General features: G+C 47.5%; 1 protein-coding gene across 1 annotated transcript in view; it reads right to left on the reverse strand.

Moving 5' to 3' along the window:
- Positions 1-22,810, reverse strand: part of FSTL1 (follistatin like 1) — a 99,960-nt gene that overhangs the window by 3,677 nt on the left and 73,473 nt on the right. Inside the window, exons 3-10 of the mRNA XM_075000648.1 lie at positions 16,494-16,598; positions 14,946-15,075; positions 14,116-14,148; positions 10,542-10,672; positions 5,882-6,000; positions 5,096-5,208; positions 2,546-2,656; positions 217-314 (exon numbers count right to left, since the gene is read on the reverse strand). Of these exons, the coding sequence (XP_074856749.1) occupies positions 217-314; positions 2,546-2,656; positions 5,096-5,208; positions 5,882-6,000; positions 10,542-10,672; positions 14,116-14,148; positions 14,946-15,075; positions 16,494-16,598 (840 nt within the window). The remainder of the gene's footprint in view (positions 1-216; positions 315-2,545; positions 2,657-5,095; positions 5,209-5,881; positions 6,001-10,541; positions 10,673-14,115; positions 14,149-14,945; positions 15,076-16,493; positions 16,599-22,810) is intronic.

Consider the following 22,810-nt stretch of genomic DNA (forward strand, 5'->3'; position numbering starts at 1 on the left):
AGCAGTGAGCCCAGCTTCCCACCCGCATCTCTGAAACTACCTCCCTCAAATAGCCCCTCCAGGAGAATGCCGAGGGACATCACAAGGGGAGACAGGGAGGTTCTCTTTCTCACAAGCCAGTGCACCCTCTTCTTTGCCAGGAAATATCTGATACAGAGGAAGAAGGTCCCTAGCAAGAATAAATTTCTACACCAGACAAAGACATTCCATCATTACCTGATGCTTTTGCAGTTCTTGAATGTACCTGACCAGCTCTTCTTCAGTCAGCTCCTTCTCAGGTTGCTGTCCACCCACTGGCAGCTTCTCATTCTTTCCTGCAAACACAAGTGACGTGTAGAGCAATGACAGTGGTAGAACAGCTTCCAGTGGAGGATGGAGAGCAGGAGAGAGGCTGGGTGAGCCCAGCCTGTGTCATGCCACAACAGATCTTAGGTTTCCTGGGGCTTGCTTTGTCAGAGAACTGAGAGCTGGTGAGTTCTTTGCTGTCAAGAAACAAAGCAAGCAGTCCAGCAGTACGAAAGACAGAGGGAAGACAGGAAGCTACATCCCAAAAGTGTATCCAGGAAAGCGCATTACTTATAAATAAATTGTTAGTCTTTAAGGGGGTACAGAACTGCTCGCTTTGTTTTGTGAAGCTACAGACTAACATGGCTAATCTCTCTGAGACTATTTGCTGTCAAGAAAGAGGGATGAGTCTGTCCAAGCCCGGGGTACATGAAGTGTGCATCCATGCAACTCCCCCAAGAGTAAAAAACAAATTAATCAGAAATGAACTAGGCTCTGCCCTCCCTGCTGATTATTTAAAAGGAAAGCTAGAGGTTAGTTCCAATACCTTGGCCGTGTCTACACTAGCCCCAAACTTCAAAATGGCCACGCAAATGCCCATTTCGAAGTTTACTAATGAAGCGCTGAAATGCATATTCAGCGCTTCATTAGCATGCGGGCGGCTGCGGCACTTCGAAATTGACTCACCTCGCCACCACACGGCTCGTCCCAACGGGGCTCCTTTTTGAAAGGACCCCACCTACTTCGAAGTCCCCTTATTCCCATGAGCTGATGGGAATAAGGGGACTTTGAAGTAGGCAGGGTCCTTTCGAAAAGGAGCCCCGTTGGGATGAGCCGCGCGGCGGCGAGGCACGTCAATTTCGAAGTGCCGCAGCCGCCCACAGGCTAATGAAGCGCTGAATATGAATTTCAGCACTTCATTAGTAAACTTCGAAATGGCCGTTTGCGTAGCCATTTCGAAGTTGGGGGCTAGTGTGGACATAGCCCTTCACTGGTAAATAAATGTTGCACAGACAGAAATACACATGACACACTCTAATTAATTGGCACATCTGCTTATTCATAGCCTGTCTCAGGGAATGTACCAAAAGCCAATGATACTTAATTCCACTTCATGGAGATACCTTTTGCTCACTTATTGGCATTCATGTCTGCCTGACTCTTGTGCCATTCTAGTCTGACATCAGCAGCCTTGGGTCCCACCATAGCTATGGTACAGGCAGAAAGTGTGCAGATTGTTAGCCCACTGTATGCTATGCACCTTCTCTCTCTACTTCAGTGATCCATGCTAGGTGGCCATGCTGGGTGTCTTGCAGCCAGCAGGTATCAGTAGTCTCTCTCCCAGCCACCCAAAACCATAGGCCTCCCTAATAAGAAAATAGGACCCACAGCTCTCTGAGCAACAGCGTTAGTATTCAAAGAGCATCTTCTCTGAATTAGGAATGCCTGTTATGAGGGGCAAAAGGAAATTGTTCACTGTAATGAACCCATTTCGGGGGTTCTACTGTGTGTCACCAGATAAATTTCTGAAGTAATCCTGTGAACACTTGTCACTGCTTTCTGCCTCCACATCTGTCCACAGTGCTGGGGTTGCTTTCAGTGGGAGCTGCCATGCTACTGACACTCTTATGAGCTAATGTGTTCTTAAGAAACAGATGGCTAATGAGGACAGACGTCAATAGAATGCGGGAGCAAGTGTTGCAAGGGTGAGCCCAGCTGTTTATCATGAGAATAAAGCATTTCCCAAGGTCTTACCCAGGGGGATCAATTGGTTTCCAAATGCACAATGAACCCTGTGAAGTGAGCTGATTCACCTGATGCAATGCACCCAATTCACAAACCCACTAGAGCTTCCCCATCTGTAGCACTGCTGTCAGAGCCTGAAATTAATATGAGGAGCTACCTCAATGGACAAGAAATGGATGCTCAGTCAAGTTTCATTATAAAGGATATTTCCCTTCACATAAATAATAATTCTTTTCCCTTTGTTAAGAGCTTTTATTTGAAGGCTCTCAAGGCACTTTTCTAACAGTAATGAATTAAGTCCCCTAAACCCTCTCTGGAATAAGGCAGGACAATAATCCCTATTTCACAGAAGCTGGGGACACAGAGGCACATAGTGGGCAAGCAACTTGCTCAAGGTCTTACAGTGACTGTGGATAGAAGTTACATGCTCTGAAAATCCACTGCCCTGAAAACAGAAGATAAAACTTCCTCTGTAACTCCCAAAAGGCCCCTGCCCTTTGCATGTTATACGCACCCTCACAGGTCATGGCAGTGCACACCCAGTTCCCACAGGCACAGACACAGCGGTTACACTCTACTTGGGTCTCAGCTCCATCCTCATAGGTTTCATCTTCAAGGGCACATTCTAGAAGGAGCAAGAACAAGAGGAATTTGCATTGATGTGCAGGGCAGATACACAGCCCCACCCCCCCATGCTTTATGAAAATCGACTTATGACTATGAATGTGTGTAACTCAAAGGCCGTGTCTACATAAGCCCCAAACTTCGAAATGGCCACGCAAATAGCCATTTCGAAGTTTACTAATGAAGCGCTGAAATGCATACTCAGCGCTTCATTAGCATGCGGGCGGCTGCAGCACTTCAAAATTGACACGCCTCGCCGCCGCGTCTTGTGCCGACGGGGCTCCTTTTCGAAAGGACCCCGCCTACTTCGAAGTCCCCTTATTCCCATGGGGACTTGGGACTTCGAAGCAGGTGGGGTCCTTTCGAAAAGGAGCCCCGTCGGGATGAGACGCGCGGCGGCGAGGTGCGTCAATTTCGAAGTGCTGCGGCCGCCCGCATGCTAATGAAGCGCTGAGTATGCATTTCAGCGCTTCATTAGTAAACTTCGAAATGGCCATTTGCGTGGCCATTTCGAAGTTTGGGGCTTGTGTAGACGTAGCCAAAGATGCGTTACGCAAAACAGGTTATATAACCTATCATTCAATATAACCTGTGATCCCCTGAACGTGTTTATTCTATTTTTGTGTATGTAGCTTTCTAGTATGTGAAGTCAGAACTATTTAGTGGGAATCTGTTGTATTAGTCCAGGTATTCTAGTAAATATACTATATGGATAATATACTTTATGGATACTTTAGTAACTGAATGGCTGGGTGATCAAGTCAACGACTTGTAAATGGTTTTGTTTTTTCTTGTAAGCCCAAACTGAGTTTGGTCCTACAAAGACATGTGGCCAGGCCATCTTGAATCTGGTATTTTCCCAGAAGGATGGGGAGTGCTAAACAAAGGTTTCCCACTACGGTGAAAGTCTTTTTAACAAATGAAAAACAGTCTTTTGTCTTCAGCTGGCTTTTGAAATTGACTCCCCACCCTAAGCGGATATATAGGAGTAGATCTGCAAACAAAGAACTGTCCTGAAAGAGTAAAGGCAAAGGCAAAGGTATTGCACCCATGTCAGAAAAATTTTTGGGCCTCAGATATGAACAGGGAGAGAAATACACCTTGTAACAACTTCCCATAGTGTAATAAACTTTGCTGGTGTGTTATGTTTATTTAAACTTAGTAACTTACTTTGATCTGTTTTTATTTGCAGTGACTTAACTCCTACATTTTATACTTAATAAAAGCACTTTTGTTTACTAGCAAGCCCAGTGTAAACACTTGTTACGGGGGGTAGAAAAAGCAACCACTGTGTCTCTCTCTCTTTCATTGATAAACAAGGCAAATCTATAAGCTTTTTCTGTATAATACTTGTACACGGAGCAGGGCAGATTTATTTGGGGCTTTGGTCCCTTTTGGATGCTGTGTTCCTGGGCGCTGCTGGCTCACTTATCTTATTGCTTATCTTATTGCTCGCTGATCCCTTCAAGAGCTGAGCTGGTTCAGCATCTTTGCTGCTCTGCTAGGAAGCAATAACCCCAACTCTGTGCCTGGACTGGTGGAAACCAGAGCTTTTGGCTCAACAGGACATGGTGGTGGAGAGCCCCAGAGGGCAGGAATATGGACATCAGTGGCTTGACCAGCACACTGGATGACAACCTGAAAGGGACCCCTGTTGTTCTACCTGTCAAAGTTTGGGCAGTTCTCTGGTTTCCTCATGTCTCCGCAAAGCACTTGTGAGTGAGGCAGTACAGTGACCGCCAAAGCCTCTATTTATCACTCCCAGGCAGCCTGTCAAGAGGAACCACTGACAGCATTTTCAAGGAGTGCTTGTGGGATGTCAGACTTCCCACTCTACGGAGCAGGAATAAGGGAGTTCAATTTACTGTTCTACCAACAGCATCATCATTGAGCCCCACTGCAGGACATGAACCCAGTCCCTCTTGGCCTACTGGTGAGCATAATCCCTACTGATACAATTAATTCAGCTGCTAGATGATGTTCAATTCTTAGAACTCTGAGCTGTTTCCAGGTAACTTGTAAATTTAACACAAGAAGCTTGTCAGGGATGGGATCTATTAACTGAAAGCCAAAGCAAGGCTTTTCTCTGGACTGAGGCCTTCCCAGTGCCCCGCCTCCTCATTTGTTCAGACATGCAACCCTTCTCCAACAATCCATCTCCCTACTGCTGAACCCCTCACCTGATCATGCAAACATACATTCCCCACTGATCTGTCTTTCTGACACCTCCATTCCATAGACCCCAATATCAGAGGAGGCCAGATCTGTATGGGGAGCCCAGGGCTGGAATAGCGGGGGTGTGGGGAGCTGCAGGGCAGGAGTGAGGTGTAGTGGACAAGACATGAAGTGCCTGCCTCTTGCATCTGGCTCTGCGCCCTTCTATTCTCTCCCAGCTTTCTGGAGCCCACATCAGCCCCCGGTACAGGATTGAAGATCATACTTTTCTCTGGCGGGTTGAAGGATGGGTTGAGGCACTTGAGGAACTCATTGAAGCTGAGTTTCCAGTCAGCATTCTCATCAGACAGCTCAATGAGGGCATCCACACAGAGTCCCCTGAAAAGAAGCAGACACAATGGGCATGGGGCTCAGGGTGCTGCCTCTACTACGACCGCAGCTCTTCCTGATGCAGGGAGCTGGACAACTAAGCACTGGGCAGAGAGCATGGAAGCCAGGCCAGGAAAGTGACTGCTGTAAAAAAAATCTACCACACACAACAAAGGAGAAATGGGCTCCAATTGCTGCTTTGCTGTGGAAAGGTAGGGAATGAGGGTTATTCTAAAGAAGTTAGTAGCAGAAGCAAATATCCAGCTCAGGCTTATCCATGCTATTTTACTGCTAGTTTCACTGAAGGATGGAGGTATGGCTGTGAGCTTCTGCCTCCCATGAGCATCCCAAGTAGAAATGGGACCAGAATAGATTTTTTTATTTTTCTGGCAAGTCTGAAAGAAATTAGAACATGTTTCCTTTTGAGTCAAACTGAAAGTGCATTTGTTCTTCAATTTTCGGGAATAAAATTTCAAGACAGGTTAAATGCTTAATCCTGAACATTTTGTTTGAATTTCAGGCATTTTGTCAAAGCAAGGAGGACTAGATCTGTAAAACACTAGGGTTGGTCTGAATTCTCTTGCCAATTTGAGTATCAATTTTCAAAGGTTGTTTGACTAAGGCAGTTAGTTCTTCCTTCACACCTGCCACCCCTCCTGCTTGCTTTCAGGCCTCAGGTTACCTGAGTAGCTTGTTAGTCTCTTGGTCAACATAGGTGGGGATGTTGATGGCAGTTTCATTCTGTTCTACAAACTTCAGGAATTCACTGGAGTCCAGGCGAGAATCCTCACCCTCGAAGCGCTGCAGGGGGGAGAAGAGAGCTAAGATAGCGCCGAGGCTTTGTCTGGATCCCTTTTCCAAAAATACTTGACAGTGGAGCCAGGTGAATGATTCTCTGGCACAGTGGCAATTTTAATAAATTGGAAGAACCTAGTTTGATTTGAGTTGAATGGAATCTGAAATTGGTTCAGAATTTTCTGTGAATTGAAAAACCCCTTTGGGTCTGCTCTAGAGCAAGAATTCACATCTATGTCCTCCACAGCCCAAGTGAGTGCCCTTCTTGCTGGGATAAAGGTGATGGAGAAGGGGAAAGTACCAGCAGCTGCAGTACCATTTATTGTTTTTCCTTCTCTGGCTATTTTGTGAACATCTGAAACTATCTATGTCAAATTTCTGAACAGCTTCTGGTCCCCCCAAATGGAAATTTCCATCAAATGAACTAGATGTCCAGAAACTGTTACTCAGCTTGATTTACTAATACACAGCACTGTGCAGTACTCTGCAGCTGTTTCTACACATGATATGCTAATGAGGCATGAATGTAAATTCCTGGTGCCTCATTAGCATAAGGTCACATGATTTGGAGTCTGGAAGATGCTGTTCCAGACTCCAAAATGGCATGTAGAAGCGTGGCCCCAAGGAGTCTTCCCGCTTCTTCCCGAAAATTATCTGCTGACAGGACTAAGGGGGTTTCAAAGTTGGCGGGGTGCTGTTGAAAAGGACCCCGTCTGGATGAGCTGTGCAGCAGCGAAAAGCAGCAATTTCAAAGAGCCGCGGCCAGTGGCATTCTAATTAGATGCTGAATATGCATTTCAGCGCCTCATTAGTAATCTTCTAAATGGCCATTTGCGTGGCCATTTCAAAGATCTGGGGTAGTGTAGACATGGCCCTCATGTTCCTACTAGTGTCCTGAGGCTCCATTCGCTACTGCCTATAGATTGCTTTGAGATCCCCAATGGAAAGTGGTAGGACAAGGAAAATTATTATCCTCATTGCAGCCAGTGCATAACCATCATGCTAATAGTAACAGAGAGAGAGCTGTGCTAGTCTATATACGATCAAAACAAAAAAGCAGTAAAGTAGCACTTTAAAGACTAACAAAATAATTTATTAGGTGAGTTTTCGTGGGACAGACCCACTTCTTCAGGACTTTAAAGTGCTACTTTACTGCTTTTTTATTTTGATCGTATATAGACGAGCACAGCTTTCTCTCTGTTACTACTCAACATGCAAGGCACTACATTTAGCCATTTGGAATGGAGATCCATCAACTACATGGGGTATGGCTATGGTCTGAAGAAGTGGGTCTGTCCCATGACAACTCACCTAATAAATTATTTTGTTAATCTTTAAATTTACTGCTTTTTTGTTCTGATGCCATGCTAATGCGTCTCTAGCTCCATGGGCTCTGAATACCACATCTCCTCCTCAGCCTTGTTTACAAAGCAGACCTCAGTTTTCACAGAACCATATTGAGTGAACTTCTATTTGTTTAGCCCTGCAAGTCCTTCCCCACCATCCCCAAGGTCCCCCTCTGGGATCAAGACACCCAACAGCACTTGACACAAATCTCTTTGCAAGTTTAGGCTTTGGCGGCTCATGTCCCACACCTGGGTCACACTAATGAAGCTCGCAAGATGGGGGCTCATTAGGAAATGGCTTAATGCCCTAACTGGTTACCTGGCCAGGACTGAGTGAGACTGGCCAGACACCTTGAGGAACCCAACAGCATGGGGAGGGGAAGAGGAACAACTTCAAGGAAGAAGTGAGGGGCATTGGCTGAGCTGTGTGGGGAGTCCAGGGCCGGAACAGACAGGGGATGATGGTGGGCTGCAGGGCAGGAGTGAGGGCATTGGCCAATGCTGGATGAGGTTCCCATTGCTACAGTAAAATGTCTACAGGTCAGTGTTGAAGTACATTTGTCAAGCAATGTAGGAATATTTACACAGTCTCTGCCACCATTAATCATGAATGACTCGTCACACCCCTGTTACCACCCAGTACTTACACAGACTGAATTTCAGCCCACAATACTGTAAAGCCCTTGTGGAATGGTTATTACCTGGTGGAGGCCATTAAATGCCAGGATAAACTGGGAGGGTGAGGAGGAGCAGGAGTGGGAGAGGAATGGAAAAGATTTAGCTTTTGGGCTGAGAAAGGCAATGGCTTTGCCACAGGAGTATTCTCCAACCTAAGGCTGCAATCAGCAGACAAAGGGAAAACCGTGAGATGCTCAATCAACCAAGCAGGAGCGGGTTTGCCTCTGTCCTGCTGACACTGGTTTTCATTAGACTCACAGCAGGGGGGTACTCCTCACAGCGCTGACATTGGTGCAATGAGCACACAGATGATGCTGGAAAATACATCACAGCCTGTGGCACAGAGCAGCCCCTGCAGGAGGCAGCTGGAGACCGGGTGTTTGTAGTGGGGAGGGATTGTGTAGCTCTACTCTGCAGGTCACATGATCGTTTGGGGCAACGGCAGGTGCCCATGGGCAAGCTGAGGCAGTAAATCACTAGAGGGCTCCCAGGAAAGGCACCATTGTTAATGGCTATAATGGCAGAGAGCTTGCAGAGCAGCGGTGGCTGGCTTCTCGGGTCTCAGCAGGGCTCCCATTGCCATGGCAAATTTCAGAGCTAACTCCTGTCAGACACCATTAATCTTTACCATCAACACCTCCTTATTTAAACCACCTGGTCCCCCACTTCCCCCAGGCGCTGGTCAGGGCATTAGGAAGTCTTTATCAGGAATGTGAGATGATGGGGAGAAGTGCTGAGTGCGGCAGAAGGAAGCAGGGAGTGTGTGATCTGCCAGTTATGCAGGGCTGGGGGAGGGGCACGGGCAGTTTATTGACTCCAAGGAAAGCGCAGCATGAAAAGACTGGGACGTGGAAGAGGTTATTCTCTCTCTATAGGGTTTGGGATTTGAGCCAAGTTCTTGCCACATCAAGGCATCTATCTTTTGAGACTGGGCTCCCGAGGAACCCCCCCCCCCACAAGCCACCCATCCCAATCTGAACTGGGGCAAAGGGCTAGGACCACCCCAACATCCCCAGGTTCTTCCTTGCGCCACCTTCCCTGCGCCTCCTTCCACGTGCCCCACCCTACTCAGTTGTTTTCTCTGAAGTCTCAGCACTTACATCCTCTTCTTCTTTTTCCTCCATCTTCCCTTTGCATTCCCTCCTCCCCTCCTGCTCCACGATCTGTCCCCTCCTTCTCTTCCCAACTCAGGTCCATGCTTCTCCTCTGACTCCAGGGCATGTCTGCCAGACAGGGCTGCCTCAATGGGGGTGGGGCCTGGGGCAACCCCTGCACCCAGTGCCCCAGGCACTCCTCATTGTACCAAAGGCCCTGCTCCACTGCCACCTTGCCCCCCTCAAGGGATTAATTGGAGCAGGCAGCAGGGCAGAAGCTGCAGTGGATCTCTTCCCCCTACCCCCCAGCCACATTCAGCGTGCAGTACTCAGCTGTGGCCTCCTGGCCAGCTGAGCCCTGCTTCTCTGTTGGAGGCTAGGAGTGGAGGCCTCCCAGCTGGGGAGAAGCAAGGCTCAGTGGGCCAGGAAGCCATGGCTGTGCACTGTGTGTGGTGAAGGGGGAGGCAAGGGGAAAGGGAAGCTGGGGAGGAGGCAATCTGCTGCAGCTTCTGCCCTGCCACCTGCTCCAGATAATCCTACACCTCCCATCCATAGGACAAGGTGGGGCAGCCAACACAGGGCCCCCGAAAGCACAGGGCCTGGGGTGGCTGCCCCACCACATCCTATGGACAAGACAGCTCTGCTGCCAGCTGGAGCCAGAAGCACTCCTCAAAGCGGAGTCAGCTTTTTGCTGCTTCTCAGCTGTACGGGCTCTTGTGGGCCTGCCCATAAATTACAGAACATAATTTTGGGTGGTTTTCAAGACCCACCCGCCCCTTGTAACACTTTATCCCACTAAAACAAACACATAACATTCAGGACCCGCCCACCCCCTAATGTATTACGTAGTTTGAGAGTGGCCCCTGTACCTCCAATAAGGGATAAGAAAGGCAAGCAGAGGGGCCATGGCCGGGGGGTGGGTAGGGGGAAGATGCTGCTGCAGGCAGCCCATAGACGTGTATTTGGTCACCCCTTGCATTACGTAAGAGCTGCCCGAAATGCTCTGGCCCCAATCACAGTGCAGGAACTTCACTGACTACAGTAAACTCCTTCGTATCCAGCAGCCCCCAGACCAGGAGGTTGCTGGATAGTCAAATAACACTAAAGAAAAACAAGATTAGATATCAAGAAACAAACAAAAATGCATGCAGAGTACTTTATCTACCAACAACAGTAGTATTGTACACTGTGAACTTATAGCGTATTTGCTGTATTTACTTTCACTATATTTTACTTCTGGAAAATGTAACTAAAATGTACTTATGGTTAAAATGCCAGTTATCTGAGAGTTCTGGATGACAGAATGCTGGATAGGAAAGCATTTACTGTACATGTGTGACATGTCACTGAAGAGTGACAGCAGCAACTGTGTAACTGTGTGGAGCAGGAAATGAGAGTTCATTGGTAGCGCTGCCCCACATTGCTTTACCTTGAAATACTCGCCCAAGACTTGGGTGTAGTTGCTACCCTTTGAGAACCAGCCATCTGGGATGATCTTAGCTTCCAGCCACTGGATAATGTGGCGCCGGAGCTCGTCCCGGTCAGATTGGTAGCAGACAACTGCCGAGGAAGAAACGGAAGAGAGGGTGAGTGAGAAAAAGAAAGAATGAGTGGAAAAGAAATATGACTGGAAGACCATAAACAAACAATAAAGAAACAGTTGAGAAACCAAACCCTAGTTACAAGTGACATGAGTTTCCCATTGTCACATGAGAGGTGTGAAAGGGAGACCAGCAATCTCCAAACCAAGCTGAAGGTACAGAGAGGGGAGTAATGTTTGGGATGAGGGTGCCACCCACTGGAAAGGCAGAAGAATGGTAATGACAAACTTCTCAATCCCCTTTGCTGCAGTGACTGCCTCTCCTTCTTGCTCAAGATGTGTGTGGAAGATGACCAAGAAGGAGCCACAGCTGACTCCTCTCTGGTCAGACACAATGTTATCCTCCAAGGGGCTGAAAGAACACCCAGGTGGTGGAGGGAAGGTGGCTGACCATCCTGCACTAGCTTCCCTAATCTCCACGCCTGCAAAGAGCAAACGGATTCAGCACTGGCGAAAGGCACCAGACTGGCAGCCCTGGGGAGAATAAATATCTCCATCTACAGTGTAGGGACAGTCTGGGCTGACCAAACTTCCCCCATTACACTCTCTGCCGGTGACCCTCAGCACTGAACTTGAGGAGCCAATCTTTTGAGGAAGGAGAGGGGATTTCAGTCTCCAGGGTCCAACAAGTCCCTGGCCTCTCTACTATGTCCATTACAGCTACAATGCACTGCATAAAAAAGGAAGAGAGTCAGTGCTCACCAGGGATCCAACTGGACTTGTTTGCTAAGCCACTATCCTCCCCTCGTGGCTGCAGTCATATGTGCCAGAATCTGATATTTTATTTAAAAAAGAAAAATTAAGGGCAAGCCCCTCAACTTGTATAGACTGTCACAGCTCCACTGAAATCAGTGGAGCTGTGACAGTTTACCCCGGCTGAGGATCTGGCCCTAAGGCTCTAGTCTTTGGGGTTGCACAGTATACCTCTACTAACCAGACAGACAGGGACACTGTAGCTGCAGTTCTGAAAGTCAGCTGTAAACCCTTGGTCACTGTGAGGTCATGGACATGCCCCAAGACGTAAAAGACAGCCCATGTTCTGAACAGCTTGCAGGACAGAAAGACCAAACAAAACGTGGAGACGAAACAGGTTGAGGAAGGTTCTGTAACTTGCCAAAAGTCACACTGCAAGTTGGTGGAAGAAAATCCAGGTCTCCTGACTCTCAGTTCAGTGAGCTGTCTACAAAACACACTGCCCTGTGTTAACAATGCAATAATCTAGCCAACCTTGAAACATACTTTGGATGCATCTGCACAAAAATGGGACCTCAGACTGCATGTTTACTGTGTCTGACTCCACATCAAACATGCTTGCGGAACAGGATGGCTTCTTTAGTTATCAACACCATCAACTCAGCCTGGATCCTGGATCCTGAGAGCCAACTGAGTTCTTTTCATCTTGTGCATCATCACCAGGATCCCTGACCAAAGGTCAGCTGAGCAGCCTGCATCTGTTCTGCTCACACTAAAGACTCAGCAATAGGAACTTTAATAACAATTCTGCTGCTGCTGCCTCAGTAGAATCCAGCTCCCTTTACCAAGGCTCCCTACAGAGTTCATGCAGCATTGCTGCAGCCATGTTGGTCCCAGAATATTAGAGACATAAGGTGGGAGAGGTAATGTCTTGTAATAGACAAACTGCTATTGGTGAGTGAGACAAGCTTTCAAGCCTTGCAGAACTCTTTCCCACTCAGGCCTGGTTTACACTAGAGAGTTGGGTTGAGATAAAGCAGCTCCCAGCGATATAACTCACCCACTACATGACTCACTAATTTCCCCTGTTCCAGAAGTGTAGGTTGATGTAGCTAGGTTGAAGAAGTGTCAGTGTAACCATTGTGTTGCTTACGTCAGCTGTTGTGGCTTTTCAGAAGCCATCCCACAATGTTCCACGCTGGCAGTGAAATTGGTGCAAGTGGTTCTGGTGGGGACACACACCACCAACATAATGAGCTTAGTGTGGACATGTAAAACCAGTTCAATTAGTGCAGTGGCTGCATGTTGACATAAGTTAGGCTGACTTAATTTTGTAATGTATACTTGCCCTCAGACCTGGGAAATGTACTCAGGCACAGCTAAATACACGGTGGGATAGATTAGCTAGCACAAATAGTTTACACATATTTCAAAGGACCATTCAAGTAAAGTGGCCAATTAACATCTCTCCAGTCATGGGGGCAGGAGGTGGATGAGGAGGAAAAAAAGGGCTGGGAATGGTGGCAAACCCTCACCATTAACTTTGTGAAATGTGTGTTAACTTCTTATGCTAAAAAAAAATGTTGTTCCACTTTCTTTAGTGGTGACGTTGCGTGTATATCTACACAGAAAAGAAAAACCTGCACCTGGCCTTTGACAGCCAACTCAGGCTCATGAGACTCGGGCTAAGGGGCTGTTCCATTGCTGTGTGGATTTCTGGGCTCAGGCTAGAGCGCAAGGCTCTAGGACCAAGCGGGAAGCATCCCAAAGCTTGGGATTCAGCCCCAGCACAGATGTTTACAGTGCAATGGAACAGCTCTGCAGCCCAAGCCCTGTGCTCCCCAGCCAGCTGGCATGGGCCAACTGCGAATTTGTCTTTGCTGTATAAACACACCCTGTGATTACTCTCTCAGACCTGAAGAAGACCTGCGTGTCAGCTCAAAAGCTCATCTCTCACCAACAGAAGTTGGTCCATTAAAAAGGTGTTACCTCACCAACACAGAGCTCTGCATGGCTAACAGGAATGAAAAGGAATAAAAAGCAGTCAGAGCATATTTCAGTCAGTAGAGGCACCAGCTTGGACTCTGCTATACCCAGACAAGCCATCTATGGAGGAAGAACATAAGAACAATCACATTGGGTCACACCAATGGTCCATCTAGCCCAGCTTCCCGTCTTCCAGTAGTGACCAATGCCAGGGCTTCAGAGGGAATGAACAGAACAGGTCAGGACCAGTTTTGCATAGTCAATTTTATACCCTATCTTCAATCTAATAACAAACATAAGCAACTGTTTTTACTATTATTAGCACCTAAATTTATCAATAGTCATAGTGATTTACCACCATTAGTAGTGTCATCAGCCCCAGTTTACAGAGAAGCTGAAGGTGCAGAAATGTGAAGTGTCTTGAACAAGGTCATTGAGGGAAGCAGTATCAGAGCTACGAACAGCCATGAAAGCTGCTGGTTCCCAGTTCTATGCTCACTATATTGTACCTCTCAAGTTCTCTGTTGCTTGGGCAGGTGCAGTCTCCATAATGCACAAGTCTGCAGGTAAATTCTGTCCCCACTCTGAGAAGAGGCATGTTCTTCTATTCATTCCACCATAAAGCTGTGTAGTTCCCTGTCAAACTGCTCATTCTTCCACAAGGCAAATATCCTGGGAAGATTCAGAGCTGTCAGGTATGGCAGAGGACAAGATGATTTCTTACCTGGGCTTGCAGCTGGATTTTCAGACTTCTTCTCTGTTAGTGGAAACATGGGAAAAGGACATTACTGAGCAGGAATTTGCACTATTTCATTTAGGTCCTGACACTTCTGATGAAGTTACATTAGACTCATCCTCACTGGGAACAAATGGGAGTGAGTGGAGATGGATACAGCTCTATGCATTTGCAGCCTGTGAAGACCTCTTAACATCTAGTGACAGGGCACCTTTGGTGATGGTGGGGCTTACCTCAGCAGGAAGGATATCAGGTTGTTCTGGGCTGTGCTCCCTACCACATTTCCTTGTATTCCTTTTTTGAGCTGCTCCTTTAACAGATCAGCATTACCATAGAGTGTGAGTCCTTTGAAAGGCCTGGACCCCTCTTGTCCCTAGTTTGTACAGGTGGTGTCAGAACACATGGGACACAGGCACAGATTTATTGTGGCTCAGGAGCACCCACACTGTGTGGCACAGAGGACCATATGGGCAACTGGCCAGGAGCCCAGGAGCCACACCTATCATGGCAAAATCCTAGAGCGAATAGTAGCTCCTGAAATCAGCAAGAGTTCTGTCAGAGCAAGGGCTTAGGAACAGGTCAATTCACCACAACATTTAGTGGATCTGAATCTTGGTGGATGGAAAGGGCATGCTGATTCTGTTGCTTGCTGGAAGAGAGAGGCAGCTGGGAGCCATGTTATGAGTGCCCCTAGACCTCATTTGTGATCCTCATTTGGGAACAGAAGGCACAAGATGGCTTTCTTCTCCACAGCACCTCCTCTCCAGGTGGTCTTGTTTGAGTGACAGTATATCCAAAGCTCCCACGGCTGGCTTTACCTTTACAGTAACCATCATAGTCCACCTGGATCTTGGAGCCAGTCAGACAGGCATCACGGTGCAGCTCACAGTGGTTCAGGTATGTCTTGCCATTACTGCCACACACAGGCCTCTTGTGAGGTTTGCATTGCTGAAAAAGATCCAGAAAGAAAAGAGCTTTGCCCATCTCCACAGGTTCCAGGATGGCTGGAGGGGGAGGGCAATATGTAAGTCTCATTGTCAGTCCAGTTCATGGGCACATTGCACAAGCAGAGACTGAGAGAGAATAACCACCCAGAACCTGTAAGATATTGTGCAGGAGCAGAGTGGTCTGTAAAACGGGGACCCCTTGCCCACATCTGTTTACCCGGCACAATGCACTCCCACAATAGAGATGACTTAATGAAAGCAGATTTAGTAAAGAACACAGAGGTTAATCACTAACATGTTTGTCTCTGCTTCTGGATGTGTGTGAGTTTGCATGTTGTGTGTGTGAACAAAGCTGTGTCTGAGAGACTTTGTGTGCATGTAAGTCTTTCTCTGAGTGGCTCTGTCTCACTACAGACACCATCTCTAGTTTTCTGCTGCAGAACTGAAGGAAAGCTCACAGTTGAGAACCAGGGGGTTTGTCTGGAAGCGAGAAAGCAGATTATTTAAAGTGAAGGAATTCTGCATTGCTGCTTTCTGGGCTGAGGGTTTCTTTATGTGTTTCTCTTAGCTTAGAAAAAGGTAACCAACCTTTGCTGACATCTTCTTTCATGTGGGGGTGGGGGCAAGAGGTAGTAGTAGTAGTAGGCATCCTTCAGTCTGCATAGACTATGGACCGCGCCCTTTATAGTTTCAATTGAGGGGTTATTTAAAAACCAGTGTTCCATTGATGTAAGAGCACATTTTTTGTAGTGGAGAGAACAGTGAAGCGGATAGGTTCTGTGTCCCTAAAACCATGCCTTCTTTCAAAGCCCATCTCACCTTATCTGCAGAGGTTTTTTTTATTTCAAAAATGAATTTACTGTTGGTTTCTGTAACTCATGCAGACTGGCTATGGTAACAGCAGGCTTGCTGAGAGCACGTGCACCTTACCCCAGCAGTCTAAGTGTGTGCTGATACCCCACCAACCCCTTCCCACCAGAGGAGTGCTCCAGCTAGCTCCTCCGGAACAGCCTGATACTCTGGGGTAAACGGCAAGGGTAAAGGGAGCACAGCTACACTGGCACTGCATGGCATGGGTCAGTATCCCTCTGCCGCAATGCGCTTCCTCTGCACCAGAGGAGAGCACCAGACTGTGGCAGGGCAAGGAGCCAGTGCTGGTTCTCTGGGAGGATAGTGTCAGAGTGGGTGACAGAAGCAGAGAGAGACTGTGTGTGAGTAGGAAAGAGGAATTGGCAGGGAAGAGCTGGGGGAAAGGGTTTGTAGACTGAAAGGCACATATTAGTCGGGGGCTGCTCAAGAACAACCCCTACTGAAGCTCTAGTGTTTGAGTATTTGTATATTTTATTTTGATCCACCTGACCCCTTTGAAGTCCCCTCTTCCCACGAGGCCAGGCATCTGAGAGCTGCTCTATGACTTACCTCAATGCAGAGGCAGGTGGGCTCCCCTTTCTCTGTCACTGCACATTCCCTCCCAGCACCACAGAAAACATTGGCACAGACTTTGGATTTGCTTTTTGGCTCTTCCTGTGGGATACAAGTGACAGACAGACCGTGTTACTGAAAACAGGCCCTCCTTGAGATCACAGCAGGTCACAGCTTTTTGCAAAATTCATGTGCATTTTAGAATGAACCAAACTGACATTTCATAAATGAATGAATGAGAAGAACATGTCCAATCATCTGTGCAGCTCACCCAGCCAATGTCAGAGCTTGTGAAAGCCTAACACCATTCCAGAGGGAGCAAATTCCAAGGAGGGAGGATCTACTCAGAGTGATGCAATGGGATAGGATGAGGAATGGGGTGAATCTGAGCAGAAGGTTTAGTCAGACTGCCAGGAATAGATTCCTCCTGTGAGAATTCCTAGGTTATGAAATCATCTCCCAAGGGAAGGGGTGGGAGCCTTAAAAGTAAATTGGACAGAGCCCTAGAAAGCTTACACTGTAGAGTTCAATTCTGAACAGAAACAGAGAAATCACCACAGATAAGACCAATATTGTCTAGTCGTCCAATTGTCCCTCTGTAATATTACACCAACACATGTAGCCCAATATCCTGCCTCAACTAGTAGTTTAGTAACAGAAGCATCACAGAGAGAAATTCCATGATGGATATCCATGCAATAACTGCCATTGGGGAAATTTCTTCCTATCTCCAGATGGATAGTAGTTGCCCTCTGCCCTGAAGCATGAGGGTTGATTTGCCTTATACATTTTTATTTTAACCAAAATCACTGCAAATATCCTTGTTACTATTACAAGTGTCCAGTCCTTTTCTGAATCCTATTAAACTCTTGGACTCAGTGACAACTAGATGCCAAGGTTGCTATTGGTTAGTGATATACTCTATAAAAGTGTACATCAGTTTTTAATTTGCTGCCTTTTAATTTTATTGAGTGTCCTCTTGTTCTGGTACTACAAGACAGGAAGATGATTCCCTACTTAGGGCACTAGCTTGGAACTGGTTGTCTACCTTGTTCTACCATAGGCTTCCTGAATGACCTCGGGCAAGTCATTTAATTTCTCTGTGCATCAGTTCATCGTTTGTAAATTTGGACCATAGATTCTAAGGCCAGATGGAACCACTGTGATCATTTAGTCTGATCTCTTGTGTAAGACAGGCCATAGAGCTTCCCAAAATTATTCCAAGACTGTTTAGAAAAAAAATTTCATTCTTGATTTAAAGATGATCAGGAAAGAAGTAAATTGTTACAATGCTTAATTACCATCACTTTTAAAAATCTATGCCTTATTTCCAGTCTGAATTCATCTACTTCAGCTTCCAGGTATTGGATCACGTCATATCTTTGTCCGCTAGACTAAAGAGTCCATTATTAAAAATTTGTTCCCTGTTCACATATCTGAAACCTGTAATGAAGTAATTTCTTAAACCTTGCCTTTGCTAAGCTAAAGAGATTGAGCACTGAACCAAAATAGCCCATACTGACATCCTACAGTAGATGGATGAATGAGAAGACAATGACCAACTGTGTCATGGAAGATTCAAATTCTGTGTGTTTAATGGACCTGTGACTTCTTTGACTTCAACCTGCTGCAGTGTCTGGGGTGGAACAGTCAGAAGGCCCAAGCCACTTCCAGCTTTTGTGGCCCCTAGCCATAGCAAAAAAAAAACAAAAACAAATTAAGTCATTTACAAAACCACATCTCTTATTTGCTTACTTTTTCAGCTCTTAACTGAGAGTGTGTGTCAATTTTGATAAGGATACACACAGAAACAAGTTGTGAAACTTATCAAATGCCAAAAAATTAACATGTCTAAATTTGAGGCTCCACTGAGCTTGAGGCCAAGACCAAATGGCCCTCCTAGCTTCCCATATGATTGGCCGTAAGAACAGTGGCAGCGGGTTAACAGCGGGTGGTAAGCCCTCAGGGCCAGAAGAACGGCCTGGGACCAGAAGACTGGCTGGTGGTCAGCCCCCACCATAGGAGCAGCAGTGGGGCTAGAGCGTGGCCAGTGGTTAGCCCCAGTGGACTCCCACTATTAGTGCTCCCCCCGCCCCCCCAGTTATTTTCAGTAAAAGTCACAGGCAGGTTGTGCTCTTCCATGCTAGATGAAGTGACAGCTAATTCCCAGAACTAGATGCAATGAGGTAGACTTGCAGTGAATGGATTTCTTCAGGGACACTCAGTATCACCGTAACACGGGCCATACAAGTACCTTACACAAGTCATTTGGAGACTCCTACTTTATTAATTATTTTATATCTCTAAATTTAATTATCTCCTATCTGTTATTCTCTTTATTAAACTATATAGTTCTAATCTTGTTACCTTTTTATCTGACCGTTCCACCTGAGTGGGAGTCCACTGGGGGCTAACCACTGGCCACATTCTAGCCCCACTGCTGCTCCTATGGTGGGGGGCTGACCACCAGCCAGTCTTCTGTACCAGGCTGCTGCTCTGGCCCTGAGGGCTTATCACCCACTGTTGTATCAGTCCTGCCACTGTTCTTACGGCCAATCATATGGGAAGCTAGGAGGGCCATTTGGTCTTGGCCTTAAGCTCAGTGGGGGCCTCAAATTTAGACATGTTAATTTTTTGACATTTGATAAGTTTCACAACTTGTTTCTATGTGCATCCTTATCAAAACTGACACACACTCTCAGTTAAGAGCTGCGGTTTGGAAAATGACTTAATTTGGTTTTTTTGTTGCCTTTGTTTTGTGTCTGAATATGAGGTGACCAAAAATGAATACAGTAATCCAGATAAGACTGGTCTACCAATGTGTGTTTGTTGGCTTCCTATATTTTCAGTCCCATTGCTTATACACACTAACATGTTGTTTGTTGTTTAGTTTTAAAACCACTGCTGCATAAATAGCCACTATTCTTATTCAGCTGCTTACACTGGTGCTTGGATAATTTTTAATTACCTTGCACTTATCTATAGTGTATTCTATGTGCCCCATTCTGTTGCCCATTCACCTAGAGTGGTCTGGTCTCTCTGAAGTGCTTCACAAGTCTCTCTAGACTTAATTAATTTGAACACTTTTTGTTTCATGTGCAAATTTTACCATCTCATTGCTCACTCTTTTCCAGATCATACACTGTAGCGAGGTGCCCTGGCCTCCCCCAGACTCAGAGGTGGAGGAGGCTGCTCAAAGGCCCTGGTGGGAACACCAGTGCCCCGCCCCACAGAGGGCAGTGCCTAGGGCCAGAAGGGCCAGGGGCAGGGCTCGAGGCCCATTAAATGCTGGGCCGCCATGCTGAAAGGAGCCAGCTGACCATGCTCCCGGGCGCCGGGGGCAGGAAGCCCACCACCGGCCAGTTTATCAGCCAGAGCTGCCCCCCCGCCGCCGAGACCAGCTTGGGCAGCTACATATAAGGATGCCACAGGTGGACTACCCGGACTTCCCGGACCTACCAGGGTCCTCGCGCCAGTGGAGGGCCCCCTCCCCTGAGCCCTGGCCAGGACCGGAGAGACCGTCTGGGGCTAACTACCCAGAGGCCCCGGAAGCACCCCATCCCAGAGTTCGGCCGGATGCCCACAGCGCAGAGGCCTCCGACTGCCCTGAGCCCACAGTTCTGCCACCGCCAGACTACCCCAATGACATTGAGATGTCTGACTGGCCGGAGCCCCCAAAGGCAGACTACTCAGATGAGACCCACCCGCTGGGACTGGCCGACTGGGATCCTGCACCGATGGAGGCTGAGGTAGGAAGTGGCCCGGGGAACGCTCCCCCTGAGCCAATGGCGGTGTGTTGCAGTCTGGATCCCCACTGCCAAGCTCAGGTGTGAGTGATCCACAGGGCCCTGGGCCGGGTCACAGTGGAGCGCGAGGGCCTGCGACACCCTACGCCCTCCCTGGCGGGGTTACCCCTTGTCTCTCTAAAGCCGACCCCGGCTAGGGGGAAGTATTGTAACTGCTGCCCTGCCCTGAACTAAGGGCTGGGCTTCCCCAAACTGTTGGTTGAACCCTTGCCCCGCCCCAAGCTGAGGGCTGGGGCCCATAAGCAGCTGTTCGACTGCTGCCCCGCCCTGCACCAAGGGCTGGGCTTCCCCAAAACTGTGTGCATGTACCTGCAGCCCTGTCCTGCTGCAAGGGCTGGGCGTCTAAACCACTTGCAGAACCCTGCCCCGCCCCAAGCTGAGGGCTGGGGCCCGTAAGCAGCTGTTTGGCCACTGCCTGGCCCTGGACTAAGGGCTGGGCTTCCCAAGACAGCGGGTGTGACTGCTGCCCTGCCCTAAGCCAAGGGCAGGCCCCTGACTCTTTGACTGACCATGGCCCCGCCCCGGACTGTAGGTGGGGCCCTCCAGCTGCTGGCCGACCGACCGCCGGCCTTTAAAGGGGACAAAGCCCCAGGACAGCTAGACCCAGTGGGCAAGCTGCACGGGCCCACGCCGCCCAGAGGGGGCGCAGCCATAGCACTGGGCTCTTACATACACAAACAATATCAAACATTACCTTTGTACAGAAATGTAGGGCATTTAACACTTAACCTCAATCCACAAAGATAGCTGACCATTTATTCCTCCTCCTTCGCAGCTCACCCATAATTTAAGTTTCTTTAATAGGCTCTTGAGAGAGGGATGAACTAGATGATCTAACTGGATTTTTTCATTCCAACTAAGTCATAGAAACCTTATTTCACTAAAGTGCACTGGGTGGAACATCAGGGGCATTTAAAGGATGCCCAACAGCTGTACACAACAGCATGGGACAGGAAGTAAAGATCTTGTTTTAAAAACTAAAAATGAAGGGAAATTTTTAGAGGAGTAAAAATGGAGTTCCCCAAGCTGGAACTGGAGTAGGGTATCTACTCTTCTAAAATATGCTACTAAGATTCTTAATAATTTGTTTTCGGTTTTTATGTATACTGCCCAGCACTGGCCTGTACTAAACAAGAACACTAGACTACAACAAAAAGAAATAAAGTTGTAGGATATTAAATTGACCGCATTTGCAATTCAAGTGTCTAGCAACAGAGGGCAGCAAACTCCTTCTCCCTAGCCACTCCACCCAGATGCTGCAGCATGTGCACTGTGTCTCAGCTTCCTCTGAAATTCAGACCAGTCTCCTGTTCTCATTAAGCAGAGGTTTAGCACCATTAGATCTGGAGATACCATGACAGGCATCCGGAAGGGGCACAGCCAAGCTAACTGGAAATCTCAAAACTCCTTCAAAACACCTCATTGTGGGCTGGCAATGTCCCACCTCTGGCAGCAGCACCTTTCTTATGTGTAACCAAGAGCAGGGTTGCGCTCGCCAGGCCTTGGTTAGGAATGTTGGCAGGATGAAACAGCAGGAAACCATCTTTTAAGGCAACTTGTCCAAGGACAACCTACCTCCCAAATGCAGTTGCCAGAGTAGAAAATCCAGTTGCTCTGATTTTAATTTTAAATCAAAGTGAGATACTTTGTGTTTTGTTTTGAATTAACCTGTATTCACAGCTGGGGACTAGACTCCGTGACCAGAAGATCCTTTCCAGTCATGTGTCCTTACACTCCTGGCTCACGGCAGGCTGCCGAGTAGCACTGAAATCCCAGCTAAACGGACTAGGGGCCCCTCAGGCATGAGGCTGAAAATAAAACAAACTGGTTTCTCTGAGGCCATTACTTAATGATTGAAAATATCTGATTTGTCTGTCCAGCCCACTACTCTGGCATATGCTTCCTGGAGTTTCCACTCAGCCAGTTGTACCCCACACTGCGTTCCGGGCTATTATCTGCATGGACCCCGTAAGCAGGGTCTGGGGAGCAACTCAGGGGAAGGTAAAAAATGGGTTAGTGGTTACAGCTTAGACATAACAGGTTTCCTGGTGACATACAGTAAGTACTTTTCCAGTGACATAAATTCTCATATTTGTATCTAGAGTCTGTTGGTATTTGGCGTTTGTCTTAAAGCCACAGCTCCTGGAGTCATGTGAGTGAGAATCTCAGCTTTCATTCAGCAGTACAAAGTTAGCCCTCATGGGCTACGTCTACAGTAGCCCAAATCTTCGAAATGGCCATGCAAATGGCCATTTCAAAGATTACTAATCAGGCACTGAAATACATATTCAGTGCCTCATTAGCATGCCGCCGACCTTGGCACTTTGAAATTGCTGCGGCTCGCTGCTCCTCAGCTCGTCCAGATGGGGCTCCTTTTCGAAAGGACCCTGCCAACTTTGAAATCTCCTTATTGATAGGATTTGGGCTACTGTAGACACGGCCATGGTGGCAGAAAAAACCTTGAAAATATGACTATCAATGCACAAACACAAGGCAAATAAAAAGAAT

This window comes from Carettochelys insculpta, chromosome 1 (genome assembly GCF_033958435.1).
Source record: "Carettochelys insculpta isolate YL-2023 chromosome 1, ASM3395843v1, whole genome shotgun sequence".
In the NCBI taxonomy this organism is placed as follows: domain Eukaryota; kingdom Metazoa; phylum Chordata; order Testudines; family Carettochelyidae; genus Carettochelys; species Carettochelys insculpta.